The sequence below is a fragment of the Pan troglodytes genome, chromosome 16 (genome assembly GCF_028858775.2).
Source record: "Pan troglodytes isolate AG18354 chromosome 16, NHGRI_mPanTro3-v2.0_pri, whole genome shotgun sequence".
Classification (NCBI taxonomy): Eukaryota; Metazoa; Chordata; class Mammalia; order Primates; family Hominidae; genus Pan; species Pan troglodytes.
Genome location: NC_072414.2, coordinates 50,642,503 through 50,659,266, shown reverse-complemented (window position 1 = coordinate 50,659,266; position 16,764 = coordinate 50,642,503). Strand labels below are relative to the sequence as shown.

At 35.8% G+C, this 16,764-nt stretch overlaps 1 protein-coding gene across 5 annotated transcripts in view; it reads left to right on the top strand.

Annotated features, from left to right (window-relative positions):
* Window positions 1-16,764, top strand: part of ADAM10 (ADAM metallopeptidase domain 10) — a 150,980-nt gene that overhangs the window by 101,359 nt on the left and 32,857 nt on the right. For 4 of the 5 annotated variants that reach the window (XM_001172405.6, XM_063795055.1, XM_063795056.1 and 1 more), the window contains 4 exons: window positions 2,251-2,400; window positions 4,471-4,563; window positions 7,511-7,694; window positions 12,039-12,202. In XM_001172405.6, the coding sequence (XP_001172405.1) occupies window positions 2,251-2,400; window positions 4,471-4,563; window positions 7,511-7,694; window positions 12,039-12,202 (591 nt within the window). The remainder of the gene's footprint in view (window positions 1-2,250; window positions 2,401-4,470; window positions 4,564-7,510; window positions 7,695-12,038; window positions 12,203-16,764) is intronic. The other variant, XM_016928286.4, reaches the window with a different exon arrangement.

Genomic DNA, 16,764 nt, shown 5'->3' with positions numbered 1-16,764 from the left:
CATTAGCTAAGATAAATTCCTTTTTGTGTGGAATAACATGATTGTAAATATAAACTGCATTTCACAAATAACGTGGATTTGAAATACTTCTCAATGTTTGAGTCATTTACAAACTGTGTAAACTGAGACCTGGAGACCATCTAAATCAAAATCCTGAGTGGAACAGTATTCAAGGTAGGCTTTGGGGACAGTTCCCCCAAATGTTACACTATTTCAGTAGTATTGGTACCCATCTATAATACAAATTGTTTTAAAAATAAGTTTTATTGTGTATATATCAGGTATATTACATGATGTTATGGGACACATATAGATAGTCAAAATGGTTACTATAGTGAAGCAAATAAACATTTCCATCATTTCACATAGTTACCCTTTTTTGTGTGTTTGGCATATAATACAAATTTTTCATTTTGTGTATGTTCACATGGAATTATTAAGGGAGAAGGAAATGTCAAGGAAGAAGAAATTGTGACTTAAAATTCAATTTGGGTTCTATATTACTGTGCCATCAAAAATACTTAAGATGATCGTTTTAGGTGTTTACAAATGTTTGACTGGATTCAATAGCAGTGGTAATTCTTTGAAGAAATACTTAATTGAGGCCAGGCACAGTGGCTCCTGCCTGTAATCCCAGTACTTCGGGAAGCTGAGACAGGAGGATTACTTGAGACCAGGAGCTCATGACCAGCCTGGGCAACATAGGAAGACCTCCGTCTCTACAAAAAAATTAAAAAATTAGCCAAGCATGGTGATACATGCTTGTAGTCCCCCAGCTACTTGGGAAGCTTAGGCGGGAGGATTGTTTGAGCCCAGGAGTTTAAGGCTGCATTGAGCTGTGATCATGCCACTGCACTCCAGCCTGGGTAACAGAGTGAGACTCTCAAAAGAAATACTTGGCGGGTGTGGTGGCTCTGTAATCCTAGCACTTTGGGAGGCCGAGGCTGGCGGATCACGAGGTCAGGAGATCGAGACCATCTTGGCTAACATGGGGAAAACCCGTCTCTACTAAAAATTCAGAAACAAAATTAGCCAGGTGTGGTGGCAGGCGCCGGTAGTCCCAGCTACACCGGAGACTGAGGCAGGAGAATGGCGCGAACCTGGGAGGCGGAGCTTGCTGGGAGCCAAGATCGTGCCACTGCACTCCATCCTGGGCAACAGAGTGAGACTCTGTCTCAAAAAAAAAAAAAAAAAAAAAAAAAGAAATACTTAGTGTCTACTCTTTGCTGCCAAGCCTGTGTTAGGTGATAGCATTACAGTGAGGATCAAACAGAGATAATTTCTTCTTTCCAGAACTTACATTCTAGTGGGTGAAGTGGGATGTGGACAGAAATTAAATAATCCCACAAATAAATGTAAGGTTGCACTATGTAAGAGACATTGGTATATGATTCTATGGAGTGGTATAATGGATGAATTGACCTTCTCGAAGTCTAAGGAAAGAAGGAAGCCATTAACAAGATCAGAAGAGGTAGTGTCAGCATGTGCAAAGACTGGCAGGAGATAGACTGTGTGTGGAGGATTGGAAAGAAAGCTTATATAGCTGTACCACAGACAGCTAGAGTTGGCTAATGTAGGGTCTCTTTGTGAAGTAATGTGGAATGAGAAAAGCTGGATAGTTAAGTAGAGGCTGTGTAATGTTGATACTTAGGGGAGCATATAAAGAATATTGGGCTTAATCTTTTAGAGCAATAGGAAGTCATTGAAATACATTATTGAGGTGGATGACATATTCAAATTTGCGTTTTGAAAACATTGCAGTATGGAGAAGAGATGTAAGGCCATTAGTGGCTATTGGTTGATTAAACTGATCTTACTGCAGTACTCTAGGTAACAAGTAATGGTAGCTTGGGCTAGAGTGGTGGAGCCAGAGATAATGGGTAGATACCTTAGGTATTTAGGAGATAAATTTGACAGAACTGGATGGTAGATGGGTATTAGATGTGAGGTAGAGAAGATATCAAATTATTATAAGCTGTTATACAACTTGCTTTAGATTTAAATGAATACATATTAAAATACATGTTTTGAAAATGTTTAAAAGTGAAGGAGTTCCTTGAATAGATAGTAAATAATCTATATGGAGAAGATTATGAGACAAAGTGATTTTATGAACTTTTAATGGCAGCAGAAATACCTATGGTGTTATATAAAGCAGAATATGAAATTGTTTATAGTATGTATTCTTAGTTAGATAAAATGGTAGTATTGAAGCATGCTAATTATCAGAAATGACTTTTTGATGTATAGATACCTCAAGAAGAACATGCTGCTAATGGTCCAGAACTCCTGAGGAAAAAACGTACAACTTCAGCTGAAAAAAATACTTGTCAGCTTTATATTCAGACTGATCATTTGTTCTTTAAATATTACGGAACACGAGAAGCTGTGATTGCCCAGGTATTTATGATTATGTGCTATTTTAGTAGTTCCCATATTGTTTTATAATACCTATTCTTTCCTTTAAAAATTTAAGTTAGTGTATTCTCTTTTTGGGAAAAACTATGTGTTTTCAGTTGTGATGTGATAAAATGTGTAAGATAAGTACATGGATAACTGAAAGACCAGTTGGGATATTTTAGTGTCAAAAGAGAGGGGTAAGACAATGATTTCCTGAAGGAGATGATGACACTGAAGTTTAGCTTTGGAAAGAGAGTTGAATTTTCATTTGTGGTCTTAAAGGAGGGAAAGTTGGAGGAATCCTTCCAACTGGAAGTATTTAATTTTTTTCTGTATTTTTATTGTATGTAGCACTTTCTAAGTTACATTATGATTTGTACTTGTGTCTTCTCAACCCTCATTAAAGTATAAATATTTTGAGGGTGCCCTTCAAAATGTCCTTCGTGTGGAAGGTACCCAGTAAGAATTTGATGAATGAACTTTTGACTCAAAGGATTTGAAATGGAGAAGATGGAGGTACGACTAGTATAAATGAATCATTTTGGTGGTGAGGATGAACTTACTTTTAAACATGTATAAAAGCTAGGTAGTTCTTCCCTTAGGATTTTGAAAATGTGAAACTAGAGCTTGAGGGAAGGGTAGCCTTGAGAGATTGAATGTGGAAAGAATGAAACCAAAGGAGAAGAAATTGGAGCTATCTGTACATGGTGAATAGGTTGAGGAAGAGAAGCTAGTGAGGAAAACGTAATAGTGATAAGGTAGGAGATTTTTTAGGATTTACCAAGGAACAAATAAATTTCAAGACAAAATAGCATGAATTTATAATGAGCCCTATGAGCAGTTAGGAATTTCATTAGCAGTGTTTGGCAGCGTGGGCTACCTTTGAAATGATTATTGTTAATGCTTTTACTTGACCATCTTGTTTTATGTTTTATGTTTATGTTTTTACAGTTTCTTTGAAAATAACTTTGAGAGTATACATACATGTTTTCACATAAATGGTAGCAAGAGTACTTTTTGTAAATGAAGTTGGGAAGGTTGTTTACAGAGTGGTTTAGAAGTCAGAAAGTTTAGTTGGGGGTCAGCTAGGTAAACGGATACTTTTAGGTTTATCATCGTTTATCTCCTTGTAGAATTTAGCAAAATCTGAATGTATGTTTATTATATTTGTATTATCTCCCTCCTTTCTTCCGCTACTAAAGTAAGCCTCTGTAAATTTATAGGGACCTTCTGTATTTTGTTCACCACTATATCCCCAGTGCCTAAAACAGTGCCAAGAATATAGAAAGGGGTCAACAAAGTTTACAGAATGTGCAGCAATAGAAAGATTAAAGTCAGGGAATGACTGTGTGTCCTGAGCCGTCAGGGAAGTTCTTATAAAAATGTTTGAGCTGAGTCTGAAGGATAAATAGAGAAGGATACTCTAGGCATAGGAAATATGTGAAAAGGAATGGACGTGTGACGTTGTAGGATTGGATTGAGGAAACAAAATTTTTATGTGACTGAAACAAGAGTATATGTTTAGGCCAGTTGTGGTGGCTCATGCCTGTAATGCCAGCACTTCGGGAGGCCCAGGTGGGTGGGTCACTTGAGGTCAGGAGTTCGAGACGAGCCTGGCCAACATAGTGAAACCTGTCTTTACTAAAAATACAAAAATTAGCTGGGCATGGTGGTAGGCGCCTGTAATCCCAGCTATTTGGGAGGCTGAGGCAGGAGAATCACTTGAATCTGGGAGGCAGAGGTTGCAGTGAGCCGAGATTGCAACACTGCACTCCAGCGTGGGCAACAGAGCAAGACTCTGTCTCCAAAAAAAAAAAAAGAAAAAAAAAAAAAACACAAAGAAGTATGCATGTTTATTGTTGGCCAGAGGAGTCTGGAAAAGAAAGTAGAATCTCCCTTCTCAGCGCAGCTCACTAATCTTTTTTTATATTTCTGTCCAGTATATAATGTTGACATTTTAAAATTTGAATGTGGCAGGACATGAATAATTACTGATTTTGGAAATGGAAATTTATAATCTTTTTCATATTTTAACATTGCCTCTAAAATGTTCTTTTTTTTAAATCATAGATATCCAGTCATGTTAAAGCGATTGATACAATTTACCAGACCACAGACTTCTCCGGAATCCGTAACATCAGTTTCATGGTGAAACGCATAAGAGTAAGGAACTTAAATAGTTAAAAACACTTAAAAAGTGAAACAGTCCAGACCATGTTTACACACACACAAAAGCTTGCTTTTAATTTTATCTTTATGAATTAAGTAGTTTAATTTAATTGTATCTGTTGATGCAGTTTTTTTACTCCTGGCATTTACACACCCATACACACACACAGATACTTGGGTTTATGATTTAAGAATTAAATATATAAGGTCTTAATCTGGTCTACAGTAGAGGTAAAGTGTGTATTCAGTCTGTCTGATTAACATATTATTAAGAAAGCTCTGACCCTTCAATAACTATGGCTATAGTGCTTGACTTTTCCCCATTTATCCCTCAGTTTCCTAAAATTTGCTTTGTGCAGTATTTTTCACTGTATGTTCCATTTGGTGTTCCAGGGGAGAAAAAGGATAAATACGGTGTTTAAATAAAATTGGAAGTTGGAAAAACCCTTAGTACTATAATCTTCTGGAAAATTCACAACTCACAGTAACATATATCAAGTTTTGAGAAGTCTTTCAGGAAAGAAACCCATATTTTTCTAAATTTTTGACCATGAAACTTTTTTTTTAGAAGAAATATATTAACATCAACAGATTCCAAAATACTTTAGGCATTTTGAGAAAAGCTGATCCGGAGCCATAGGGTCACGTAGTATGAGTTCTAATGTTATAAATTACAGGTAAATAAATAAATATTAAATTACTGACAAATTTAGGCTATTTTTTCAAAAGATTTCTGAATATTCTAAATATATATGTATAGCTTTTTAAGAAACAGTATTTATATACTAAATAAACAACCGAACTTAAAAAAAATCATCCTTTCACAAAAGTATTTGCCACAGGGTTCCTTAATATTTATGCTTTCCTATTTTTCTTCAAATATGGTTAGATAAAATGTCTATACTAGAGAAGTTTAGTATATAAATTCAGCCACATAGCTGTAGGTAGTCCTTAAATTTAGAAGCAGTGTGATTAAATCTTAAATTGGATTTTCTTAAGGTGAAATATGATTTATTGATTTACAGTATAAGAATTGTTCATAATTAATTGCTTTCATGTATTCTGTGAACAACATAAATCCTTAAATGAGCAAGTAACAGTGATAAGAGGTATAAGTGTTGCTGTTTAGTAGGCAGAGCAATAAAATGCAAGTAATGAAAAGTAGAGAACACCTGAACACATTTTAGTGACGCACCTTTGAGGAAAATGATATGTATTATGAAGAAATGCATGTATATAAGTAAATGATGTGGTAGTTGGTTGTTTTTAGACCTTACCTCTTATTAAAACTTTAGTAAAGTTTTATCTGTTGAAGATTGTTCATAACCTATTAATTTAAAATTTATATTCTGTCAGCTATATTAATAATCCATTTAAATATAGGTAATTAAAATTTAAATGCAATTTTTTTTTTTTTTTTTTTTTTTTTTTTTTTTTTGAGAAGGAGTCTCACTCTGTCGCCCAGGCTGGAGTTCAGTGGCGCAATCTCGGCTCACTGCAGCCTCTGCCTTCCAGTTTCAAGCAATTCTCCCACCTCAGCCTCCTGAGTAGCTGGGATTACAGGCACCCACCGTCATGCCCGGCTAATTTTTGTATTTTTGTAGATACAGGGTTTCACCATGTTGGCCAGGCTGGTCTTGAACTCCTGACCTCAGGTGATCACCTGCCTCGGCCTCCCAAAGTGCTGGGATTACAGGCGTGAGCCACTGTGACGGGCCTTACATGCAATTTTTATTTATAGCCAGTATTAGAGAATTACTAGGAAATTTCATTTTTATATTTAGTGGGAGAAAGCCATCTACAGCATGTCTTCAAGCATGGACTATCTGTAACATACAGTGTGCTTGCTTTTGAATTGTTTTAGTGTTAAATGGCCGTAACTGATTGTTTTTCGTTAATTGTTAATAGATAAACCAGATGTTCTGAAATCTGTTCTTAAGCAGTTGCCCTCAATGGTGTTTTTGCCTCCCTGCTTCTGAGCCTCTTGGTTTTACTGGAGAGTACAGGTCATAAAGAGACCTGTAGTTCTTGTTGTATCAACCATTATGTCATCCTCTTACTGCCAACATTTTCAAACAGACTGAGGTTTGCCTTTCAGTAAAAACATTTACTTTCATATTGTAATTCCTTGGCTTACCTGGGGAAGCCAAATTGTTCTAGGACTTCAGAGGAGACACACAGGTCTCTGAAAGGATGCAGGGGCTAATAAATAAAAGCTTTTGTTTAATAGGAGTCTGGTATTAGAACAGATTATTCAGATTCTGAAGGAGGAACCTGTGGTAGGAGTATAGTAGCTAAGTATCAAAAGAAACATTCTGGAAGAACTCAGCTTCAAATAGTAAAAGAAGTGAGTTTAAATTAGCAAAATTCTTGCCCACATTCAGGAAAAAAAAATAAATTTGCAGTTAGTTTGGCTTGGCTCATGTGACTCTCTAGGCAAGGAAAACCAGGAAAATGATTTGTCTGCTGAACTGACAGTCTTGGGTTTGATACCTATTTTATATTCTAGTAATTAGTTAAAATACAGGGTTTTATATCCTTGTAAGTGTCACCATATGTAGGAGATTAGGACTAAAGGAGACTTGTTGAGAGAATTAAATTTGAGAAACTATACTTCCTTTACTAAAGGTTTTGAAAGCAAAACTTGTTTTTTCTTCCCAAGTGTTCAGTGTTCAGGAATCTGGTGAATACTTGCTCAGAAATTTAGCATCTTCAATTTTAATTTCCCTACCTAGCCTTTCTTTTTTATTTGTTGTTATTGTTTTGCCTTCTGTGATCAGCTCAGGGATGTGGGCAGTGGGAACAACCTTAGAAGCCTTAATTCAGGCCTGATTTCCATGGGAGCATATTGTCCAGGTGTTTGCAGAAGAAGGTGAGCAGACATTTACACTAAAGCTCTGCTAACATTAATTACTTACTAAATTATTGTTTTGGATTTTAGATCAATACAACTGCTGATGAGAAGGACCCTACAAATCCTTTCCGTTTCCCAAATATTGGTGTGGAGAAGTTTCTGGAATTGAATTCTGAGCAGAATCATGATGACTACTGTTTGGCCTATGTCTTCACAGACCGAGATTTTGATGATGGCGTACTTGGTCTGGCTTGGGTTGGAGCACCTTCAGGTAGTTTATCATATTAAATATGTCTTAACTTACTACTTGAAACAAAGGGGAGTTTTCAGAGAATGTTGAATTTTCAAAGTATAGGAGAAAGTGATGCCTGTATAATATCTTAATTTATGCTACTTGAGTTAGGCAAGACTCATAAGCATAATGTAAAAGGCACAATAGATGAAGGAGCTTTTTATTTTGAAACGCATACAGGGAAATATCCTGATTCCTGACATTTGAATGGACCAAATGAAATAAATAATTTTATGAGAAAAAGTGGTAATTCTGAAACCCAAAGGGAAATTTAATTTTTCCACAAAAGTTAATGTTATATATTTATTAACTTTTTTCCCCTCCAAAATAGGGTACTTAGAATCAAAAGAGGAAAACTGTGTCTTGCTTTCTCTTCTGTAGTGAGATAAAGAGGAGAGAAATCCTCATCAAGAGTGGCAGGTAAAAGGAAAAGAAAGCCTGCCTTTATTATTTTATTTCTAGCCTTTATTTTAATAAAAGGGAAGCACTGCATGAAAGAGATGTAGGCAGGAAGCCCCTGGTACCCACAACTCCATTGACATCATCACCTGGGTTCATACTCTGCCGAGTCTCTGCCTTAGCCATGAAAGTTTAAAAGTATAACTTCAAATGCTGGGAAAATTACATCATTGAAATATTGCAATAGGACACTTGCTATTGGCATTTAATGCTTGTCTGGACCCCTTGGATATTTAATATCTTTGATCCCTACCCATTGCATGTGAGTAGTGCTCTCCAGACTTGAAAGCCAAATGCCTGTGCTCTCACATTTCCTAGTATCACTTGTGGGAGTATTACTATGGTCTGGTCCAGAATTATTGCTTACATTAATATTGTATGATCAGCATGCTACTATTAATTTTTGGCCTCCTCACATCAAAACTGTATTTATGGAATATGTCAAGGTATCATATTACTCTTGTATTTTTTTCTAAGACTTTTTTTGGGGGGTGGGGTGGAGTGGGTCTGTTTTGAAGTTTAGGACAGATACTCTAACTTTAGCTCTCAAACTATCCCGTAGATAGAAAATTGTCATCATACTTCTTTGTTGCTTATTGAATCCTTCATCAATAATTACTTTTGACCCGAATTTAAAACGTTTCACCCTTCTCATTGTTATTCACAACTTATGTATTTGTCAATGATGAATATATGTATAGTAAAATCTTAAATTTAATATATAGCAATTGAGTTTGAGTTAATGGTTTAGCTGTGGGTATATATGATACCTCATTACTGAGTTTTCTGGCATATCAAAACTAGTTGCAGTATTTAAAAAAATTAAACCATAACTTTCAGAGTTACAAATAGTATTTTATTTCTTCCTGTATAATCAAGTTACTCCAACATATGCTATTAGCCTGCAACAAATATTAAACTTCCTTTTTTTTTTTTTTTTTTTTGAAACGAAGTCTTGCTCTGTTGCTCAGGCTGGAGTGCAGTGGCATGATCTCTGCTCATGGCAACCCCCACCTCCCGGGTTCAAATGATTCCCCTGCCTCAGCCTCCTGAGTAGCTGGGATTACATGCATGCACCACCTCACCTGGCTAATTTTTGTAATTTTAGTAAAGATGGGGTTTCAACATGTTGGTTATGCTGGTCTCCAACTCCTGATCTCAGGTGATCCGCCTGCCGCCGCCACCCAAAGTGTTGGGATTACAGACGTGAGCCACTGCGCCCGGCCATTTTAAACTTTCATATAAGCGATAATCATAAAGACCAAAAGCAGTTGTTTAAGAAGTTAGGCAATATATAAATTACTATATTTCAGAATAGTATATTCTAATTTATGTATACTCTTCTCTTAAATTAGCCAGACCCTAAAAGTGCAGAAAAATGTATATTATCAGAGATTTAAAAATATGCCTATTTACTTTTTTTTTTTTAAACTGATAAAGATTTGAAGTGTGGAGTCTTCTATGCTTAATTCAAGTTTGACAGTACTGCATTGGACCAATTTGCACATGACAAATCTTCACTAAGGCAGGATATTAATTTACTATTTGTTTAAAACTATGCTGTGTGTACAATAATTATTATATACAGAATACTTATTTATATATTTTCTGGTTTCCAGAAATAATGATGTGCTTCTCAGGACTGAGCTCCAAAAGTAGAACTAGCTTAAGAAAATATATTAAATTCTCACAAATTATTTGGTATTTTCTCTCTACTCAGTTGTCAATGTAGAAAAGGTATTAAATTTTGAATATCATAAAGGTTCTCAACCCCTTGCTGGGTTAAATTTGCATGTGACTCCAGCTATTTGTCCGGCCTGTAGTCTCAGGTCACTCATTTTAATGTGCATATACATCACCTGAGGTGGGCAGAGTTCTGGATTGAAAATGGTGGGTCATGTTACTTGTATTTTCTTTCTTTCTTTTTTTTTTTTTTTTTTTGAGACAGAGTCTTGCTCTGTCACCCAGGCTGGAGTGCAGTGGCGTGATCTCTGCTCACTGTAAGCTCCACTTCCTGGGTTCACGCCATTCTCCTGCCTCAGCCTCCTGAGTAGCTGGGGCTACAGGCACCTGCCACCATGCCCTGCTAATTTTTTGTATTTTTAGCAGAGACGGGGTTTCACCGAAATGGTCTCAATCTCCTGACCTTGTGTTTCTTTGAAACACATTTTTCATTTCAGCTTTCTGAATTGTAACAGTAATTCAAATTTGTATTTTGTTGCCATATATTTATTATATTTAATGGGAGCAAGGCAACAGTCATAGTATAATGCTGTTCTTGCAGACCTATTTTGAATTGCCTTCTGTTACATGCTTTATTAGGGATTCTAAATACTAGACTTGTTTTTGAAGTGGGGAGAATGGGAAGGGGAGGAGAAGCAATATTAGACTTTTTAAAAATGGTTTAGTAACTTTGTTGTAACTTGTCTATAGAAAGCTAATTAGAGCAGTTATCGTAATACGCTTATCCATTTGATTGTATTTCTTTTAAAAATCAAATAGGGAAAACTTTAAGTATAAATATAAACTAAATAACTTGTCACTGAAAATCTTATAATAAAGTTAATTAAAAGAAAATATGATCTTACCAGTGTAATGTCTATATAAAGGCATGAATTGACCAGATGGTTTCTGATTTTCCTATTATTATTTTTCTGATTTCTCATAATTGATTTTAGCTGTGAAAGCACTGTCATTTGCTGTTAAATTCTAAAGTCCCTGTTAATGAATAGATGAAGTACAAAATGATAAAAATATTTAAGTGGAAATATGGTTTTTCTTTTAAAATTTGATAGTGTCCTAAAGACATACTGGAACAATCATAATTCAGTTTTTAATTTTTTTTTTTAAAATTTCAAACCTGCGGAAAGGTTGCAAGAATAGTATGATGAAATTCTTCTTCTTTTTTTTTTTTTTTTTTTTAGACAGAGTGTCACTGTGTCGCCCAGGCTGGAGTGCAGTGGCACAATCTCAACTCACTGCAACTTCCACCTCCTGGGTTCAGGCAATTCTCCTGCCCGAGTAGCTGGGATTACAGGTGTGCACCACCACACCCAGCTAATTTTTGTATTTTTAGTAGAGATGGGGTTTCGCCATGTTGGCCAGGCTGGTCTCAAACTCCTGACCTCAAGTGATCTGCCTGCCTCGGCCTCCCAAAGTGCTGGGATTACAGGCGTGAGCCACTGTGCTCAGCAGTGGTGAATTCTTGATGGATTAATCAATTATTAACCTTTTGTCGCATTTGCTTTCTATCTCTTCCTTCCTTCCCACCCATCTTCTCTTTTTCCTTCTTTCCTCTACCCGCTCTTTTTTTTTTTTTTTTAACCTTCTTGACATGATTATTTTCTTTTTTTACAAATACATTGTATGTCATATCTCAGGACAGGGAATCATATGCTCATGTGCCTCACTGCTTCTTGTAGAAGTGACTTTCTCAGAATCTTCTTGAGGATATTTTGTTCAGCTTTCATTTAACTTAAATCATAAGATTTCTTTTTAAAAGATGAAAGGATGTACACTTTGACTTAGTGTAAATACTGATATATTCAAATTGAAAGGAAATGTAAATATTTGTTTTCCTAAATTAATGGGAATAACATTTGGGGGACATTTTGATTGTGAAGAACATTTTGTAAAGGCTGTGTACTCAGTCCTGGGAGTTTCTTTATGAATGTCATTAAAACTTTTATTTGAAGTGACTTCTTAGTCTTGGACCAAAGAAACTTTTGCATATGTGATACATTTGAGTACCAGTTCTATTTTAGATTAAAATATAAAATGTTTTCATTTAATATAGCATATATTACCTTTTTGGGGGTAAGGGGAAACAGATGCTAATTTAGCCATTTTTTTGTTCTGGATTAGGAAGCTCTGGAGGAATATGTGAAAAAAGTAAACTCTATTCAGATGGTAAGAAGAAGTCCTTAAACACTGGAATTATTACTGTTCAGAACTATGGGTCTCATGTACCTCCCAAAGTCTCTCACATTACTTTTGCTCACGAAGTTGGACATAACTTTGGATCCCCAGTAAGTATTGTCTAATTATTAGCTTAAAAAATACTTATTAGTCTAATTTTTATGTTGAGTGATTTATTTAAAATTCACAGTGAAAACAAATGTACTTACGAGTGTTTAGTTTTTATGTCAGAGCACAGTAATGTATTTGACCATACTGAAAGGGAGGAAGATAGAATGTTTGTGGTTAAAATAAGAAAAGTAAGAAGCATAACAGTGCTAGAATTCTGTGAAGGCAAGGGATTTCATCTGGCTTATTCAGACAAAATATCTATATCTCCTGGCCCTAGAACAATGCCTAGTACATAATGTACTCAAATATCTTTTGAATGAGAATCATTATTCATTGTTTAAAAGTACATTTTGAATGTTCAGCAAATTGTGAGAAATTCTTTTTTTGTTTTGTTTCTGTTAAAGCATTTTTAGGGAATGAGATTGATATTTTAAAATCTTTTCTCTATTGTGGAATGAGATTGATATTTTAAAGTATTTTCTCTACCGTGGAATGAGATTGATATTTTAAAATCTTTTATTATGAAAAAATTCTAACATACACAAAAGTAGAACAAATAGTGCAACAAAGCCTTATACGCCCATGATTCAGAACAGGGATCAGCAAACATTTTCTGTAAAGGGCCTACTAGTAAACATTTTAGGCTTCAGGGGCAGTGTTTGGTTTCTGTTGTACAGTCTTTGTTGCTTTTACAATTTGTTAAATATGGAAAAGCCATTCTCCCTAAGCCATATAAAAACAGGCTGCTGGCTACTTTGTCAACCCCTAATTCAGACAGTAATTGTGAAGATTTTGACATATCTTCTATCTGTATTTCTGTTTCTTTGCTAAGGTATTTAAAGGAACTCTATCTATCCTTACATATTTCAGTACACATTCCTGAAAAAATAGACATTTTCTAATATAACTGCAATGTGGTTATTACACCTAACAAAATTAACAGCGATCTTTGATATTATCTAATATCCAGTCCATTATATTGATCTTTTAAGTGACCTTAAAGATCAGTACAACACAGAAATATGAAATACTGAATGATACTCTGTCTTTGTGATTTTGGTAGAGCTTATTAAAGATAACATTTTGAAAATGTACACTTGAAAACTGTATGTAAATTCATTTTACTTTCACCTTATCACTTGCAAAAGTGCAAATTTTTATGATTTTAAAAATAAGTTGTCTACTTGTAGCTTAAAATCCCCAAATGCACTTCTCTGATTTTTCCCATGTTTGTAAAATGGGTGCCATCTCACTAAGTTGCAAGTCTTTCTTCTTCTACGTCCCAATCAGAAATTGATAGATTATTATTAATGTTCTTGGATAAGGTATTTAAAATGTGCTTAATCTCTGTAACTCTTGACTGCTTTTGTGATCTTCTCTTAAAAGAGTACTTGGAATTTTAGAGATGAGCAGAGAATTATTGTTCATAGTTGATTTGCATTTTCAAGAGCAGATAAGTGTCCTCTCTTCTCCCCAAGTCATCTTGGTTCCAGGCCTTACCAGGGGAATTTTAGTACCCCTTCAGCTACTTGTCTGGCCTATAGTCCCAGGTCACTCATTTTTATGTGCATATACATCACCTGAGAATCTTAAAACACAGATTCTTTTTTAGTAGGTCTTTGATGGGGCCTGAGTTTCTGTATTTCTAACATACTCCCAGATAATGCTGCTGCTGCTGCTGCTGGTGCTCATCTGTGAACCACACTGCAGTAGGGAATCTAGACCATTCTCTTTTCACTTCTTGTGTAATCTCTTTCCTACCTAGCTGCCAGTGAGATGTTTTTATTCAATTAATGTTATATTATTGTTTAATGGAGAAATTGGTTCACACTCTTTGCCTACCATGCTCAATTGTACCCCATTCTTTTGCACATGTTGTTAATTCTGCCATCTGTATCTGTAGTAGATGGTTGTCTTCATCTGTTTTGTGTTGTTATAAGGGAATATCTGAGGGTGGGTAATTTATAAAGAAAAGAGGTTTATTTGGCTCATGATTCTGTAGGCTGTACAAAAAGCATGGTGCTGGCATCTACTCAGCTTCTGGTAAGGGCCTCAGGCTGCTTCCACTTATGATGGAGGGCAACAGGTGCTGGCATGTGCAGAGATCACATGGTGGGAGTGGAGGTGGTGGGAGCCTGGGGTCAAGGAGAGAGGAGGTACTAGGCTCTTAACAGCCAGCTCTTGCTGGAACTAAGAGAGTGAGAATGCACTCACCCACCCACCTCCAACCCTTCAGGAAGAGCATTAATCTATTGATGAGGGATCTGCCCCCATGACCCAGACCTCTCTTGTTAGGCCCCACTAACAGCATTGGGATCAAATTTGGGGGGACAGACATCCAAATTATACAATGCTTAATAAATATTTGTTGAGTAATTTAATAGTAAGATCAGCCAGAATCATAAACACCTGAACCTGTCTCCCTTAACATCTTTATCTGAAATCTCTTTCTCTCTTACACATTTGTAGTAATGTCAATGTTACTTTTTCTGAGTGGTTCACATTATTTCTTAAATTTATTTATCCTATCTGAAATATTTATTGTGCACCTATTATAAACTGCTTTATAAACTTTGTTGTAGGAAGTTGTAATCATAAATGAGACAAAGTTCCCGTCTCTCAAGGTGAAAATTCTAATATGTACCTACTCTCACCAGATTCACCTTCATGTAAATACAGTTCTGATAATGCCACTTCTGCTTACTAACTCACTTCTACTACTTTCTAATATTGCTGATACAATTTCCTTATCTTAATGTTTAGGGTGTTTGATAATTTGGGGTTTAAGTATATTTCTAGTGTTATCTCCCCTCATCTGTCAAATTAAGTAATTCACAGACCTTGAAAACTTTCCTTCCCATGTCTGCCTGTTGAAATCTTGATCCATGTTGTTATATGATGTAAATGAATATGGCCCTTAATAAAAATTAAGAAAATATGACCATCATAGTTTTATTTATAATACCAAAAAGTTTTAAGCAGCCTAGATGGCCCTACAGTATGTAAATACCACGGAATGCTCTGCAGTCATTTAAATACCAAGTTTTGCAGTGCTCATTTTATACTGTTAAGCTGAAAGAAAGGTGTGTATAACTGTACACATGGAGGGTGGCTGTGGTGACTCACACCTGTAATCCCAGCACTTTGGGAGGCCGAGGTGGGCAGATTGCTTGAGCCCAGGAGTTCGAGACCAGCCTGGGCAACATGGCGAAACCCCGTCTCTACCAAAAATACACACAAAAACAATGAGCTGGGTGTGGTGGACTGCACCTGTAGTCCCAGCTACTCGAGAAGCTAAGGTCGGGGAGGATGACTTGAGTCCAAGGTTGCAGTGAGCCAGGATCACGCCACTACACTCCAGCCTGGGGGACAGAGTGAGACTGTCTCAAAAAAAAAGTTATAACTGTACACATGGTATAGTCCAAATTTTAAATTAAAATGTGATACAGCTAGATATAAGTCAGATAGGAAATAGATCAAAATTTTAATAGTTATAGTGCATGGTAGATTATGATTGAATTTTTATTTATGCATTTTTGTTTTCTTAATTTTCTTTCTTATAGTTAGACAAATTTTTCTGTTTTCTTGTCACAAAGATTATAGTTTCTTAGTGAAACGCTTCTCTTGATTTGAACTCTGAATACTTGTGCGAGTCCAGTCAAGATGGCCTTTATGTTCTGTTTTGTGTTTTGCTTATTCATGTGCTTGTTTTATTCGTTATCTGAGGATGGCAAATAGCTGGCATGCTTGCTTACAACCTGTTTCCCCTTCTATTCCTGTTAATGGTGATCTATTGTAATATCTCCTGGCCTAGTAAAATAATAATTGACTAGCAATATCTGTAATGGATTTATGCAGCAGCAAGTCAGACTAAGCAGTTATGTCAAGATTTGCTGTCATTTAAAAATAGAAGGTAAGTGCCTTGAAGGCTAGGGATAATACTTTTCTCATCTTTATATTTTTATATTTTAGTGCCTCCTTTTATAGCACTGGACATTCATTAATATTTACTGAATTGAAAAGTGGCAAGATATTCTGTGATGACATCAAGAGTTATACAGAATTGGGATTTTTTTCTTTCCTTTCTAAAACTAATGCTGAGAATAATTCTAGTGCTACACCTTTTTCAGAAACTGAATTGAATTTTATAGGTTGAAAACATAAAGCAAGATAATATTGGTGAATAGTATAGAGTTGCTAAATGCTGAATCTAGATTCAGAAGAAAGGCAAGAGGTATCAGGAAGAATAAAGGTGATAGTAGAGGACACATTTTTTAATTTAACAGTTGCCTCAGAAGAGGGAATAGAAAATGAAAGTAACTTAGTTGGGCTCTAGGAAAAGCAGAACGTCCTTGGGCAGTCTTTTTCTTTCTTGAGAGTGGGGTTGTTGGGTATTTAAAACAAGATTTTAATTAAATAGCACAATTACTCTAGTGTCCAGTGTTTTTTGCCCCTTCTGATGTGTTCTGAATTGTTTGAGGGGCATTGTGAGGGTTGTTTGAGTGCATATCCCCAGGATGGTAGGGGCTGCTGGGATCTGGTAGTAGTGTTCTGTTGCTTG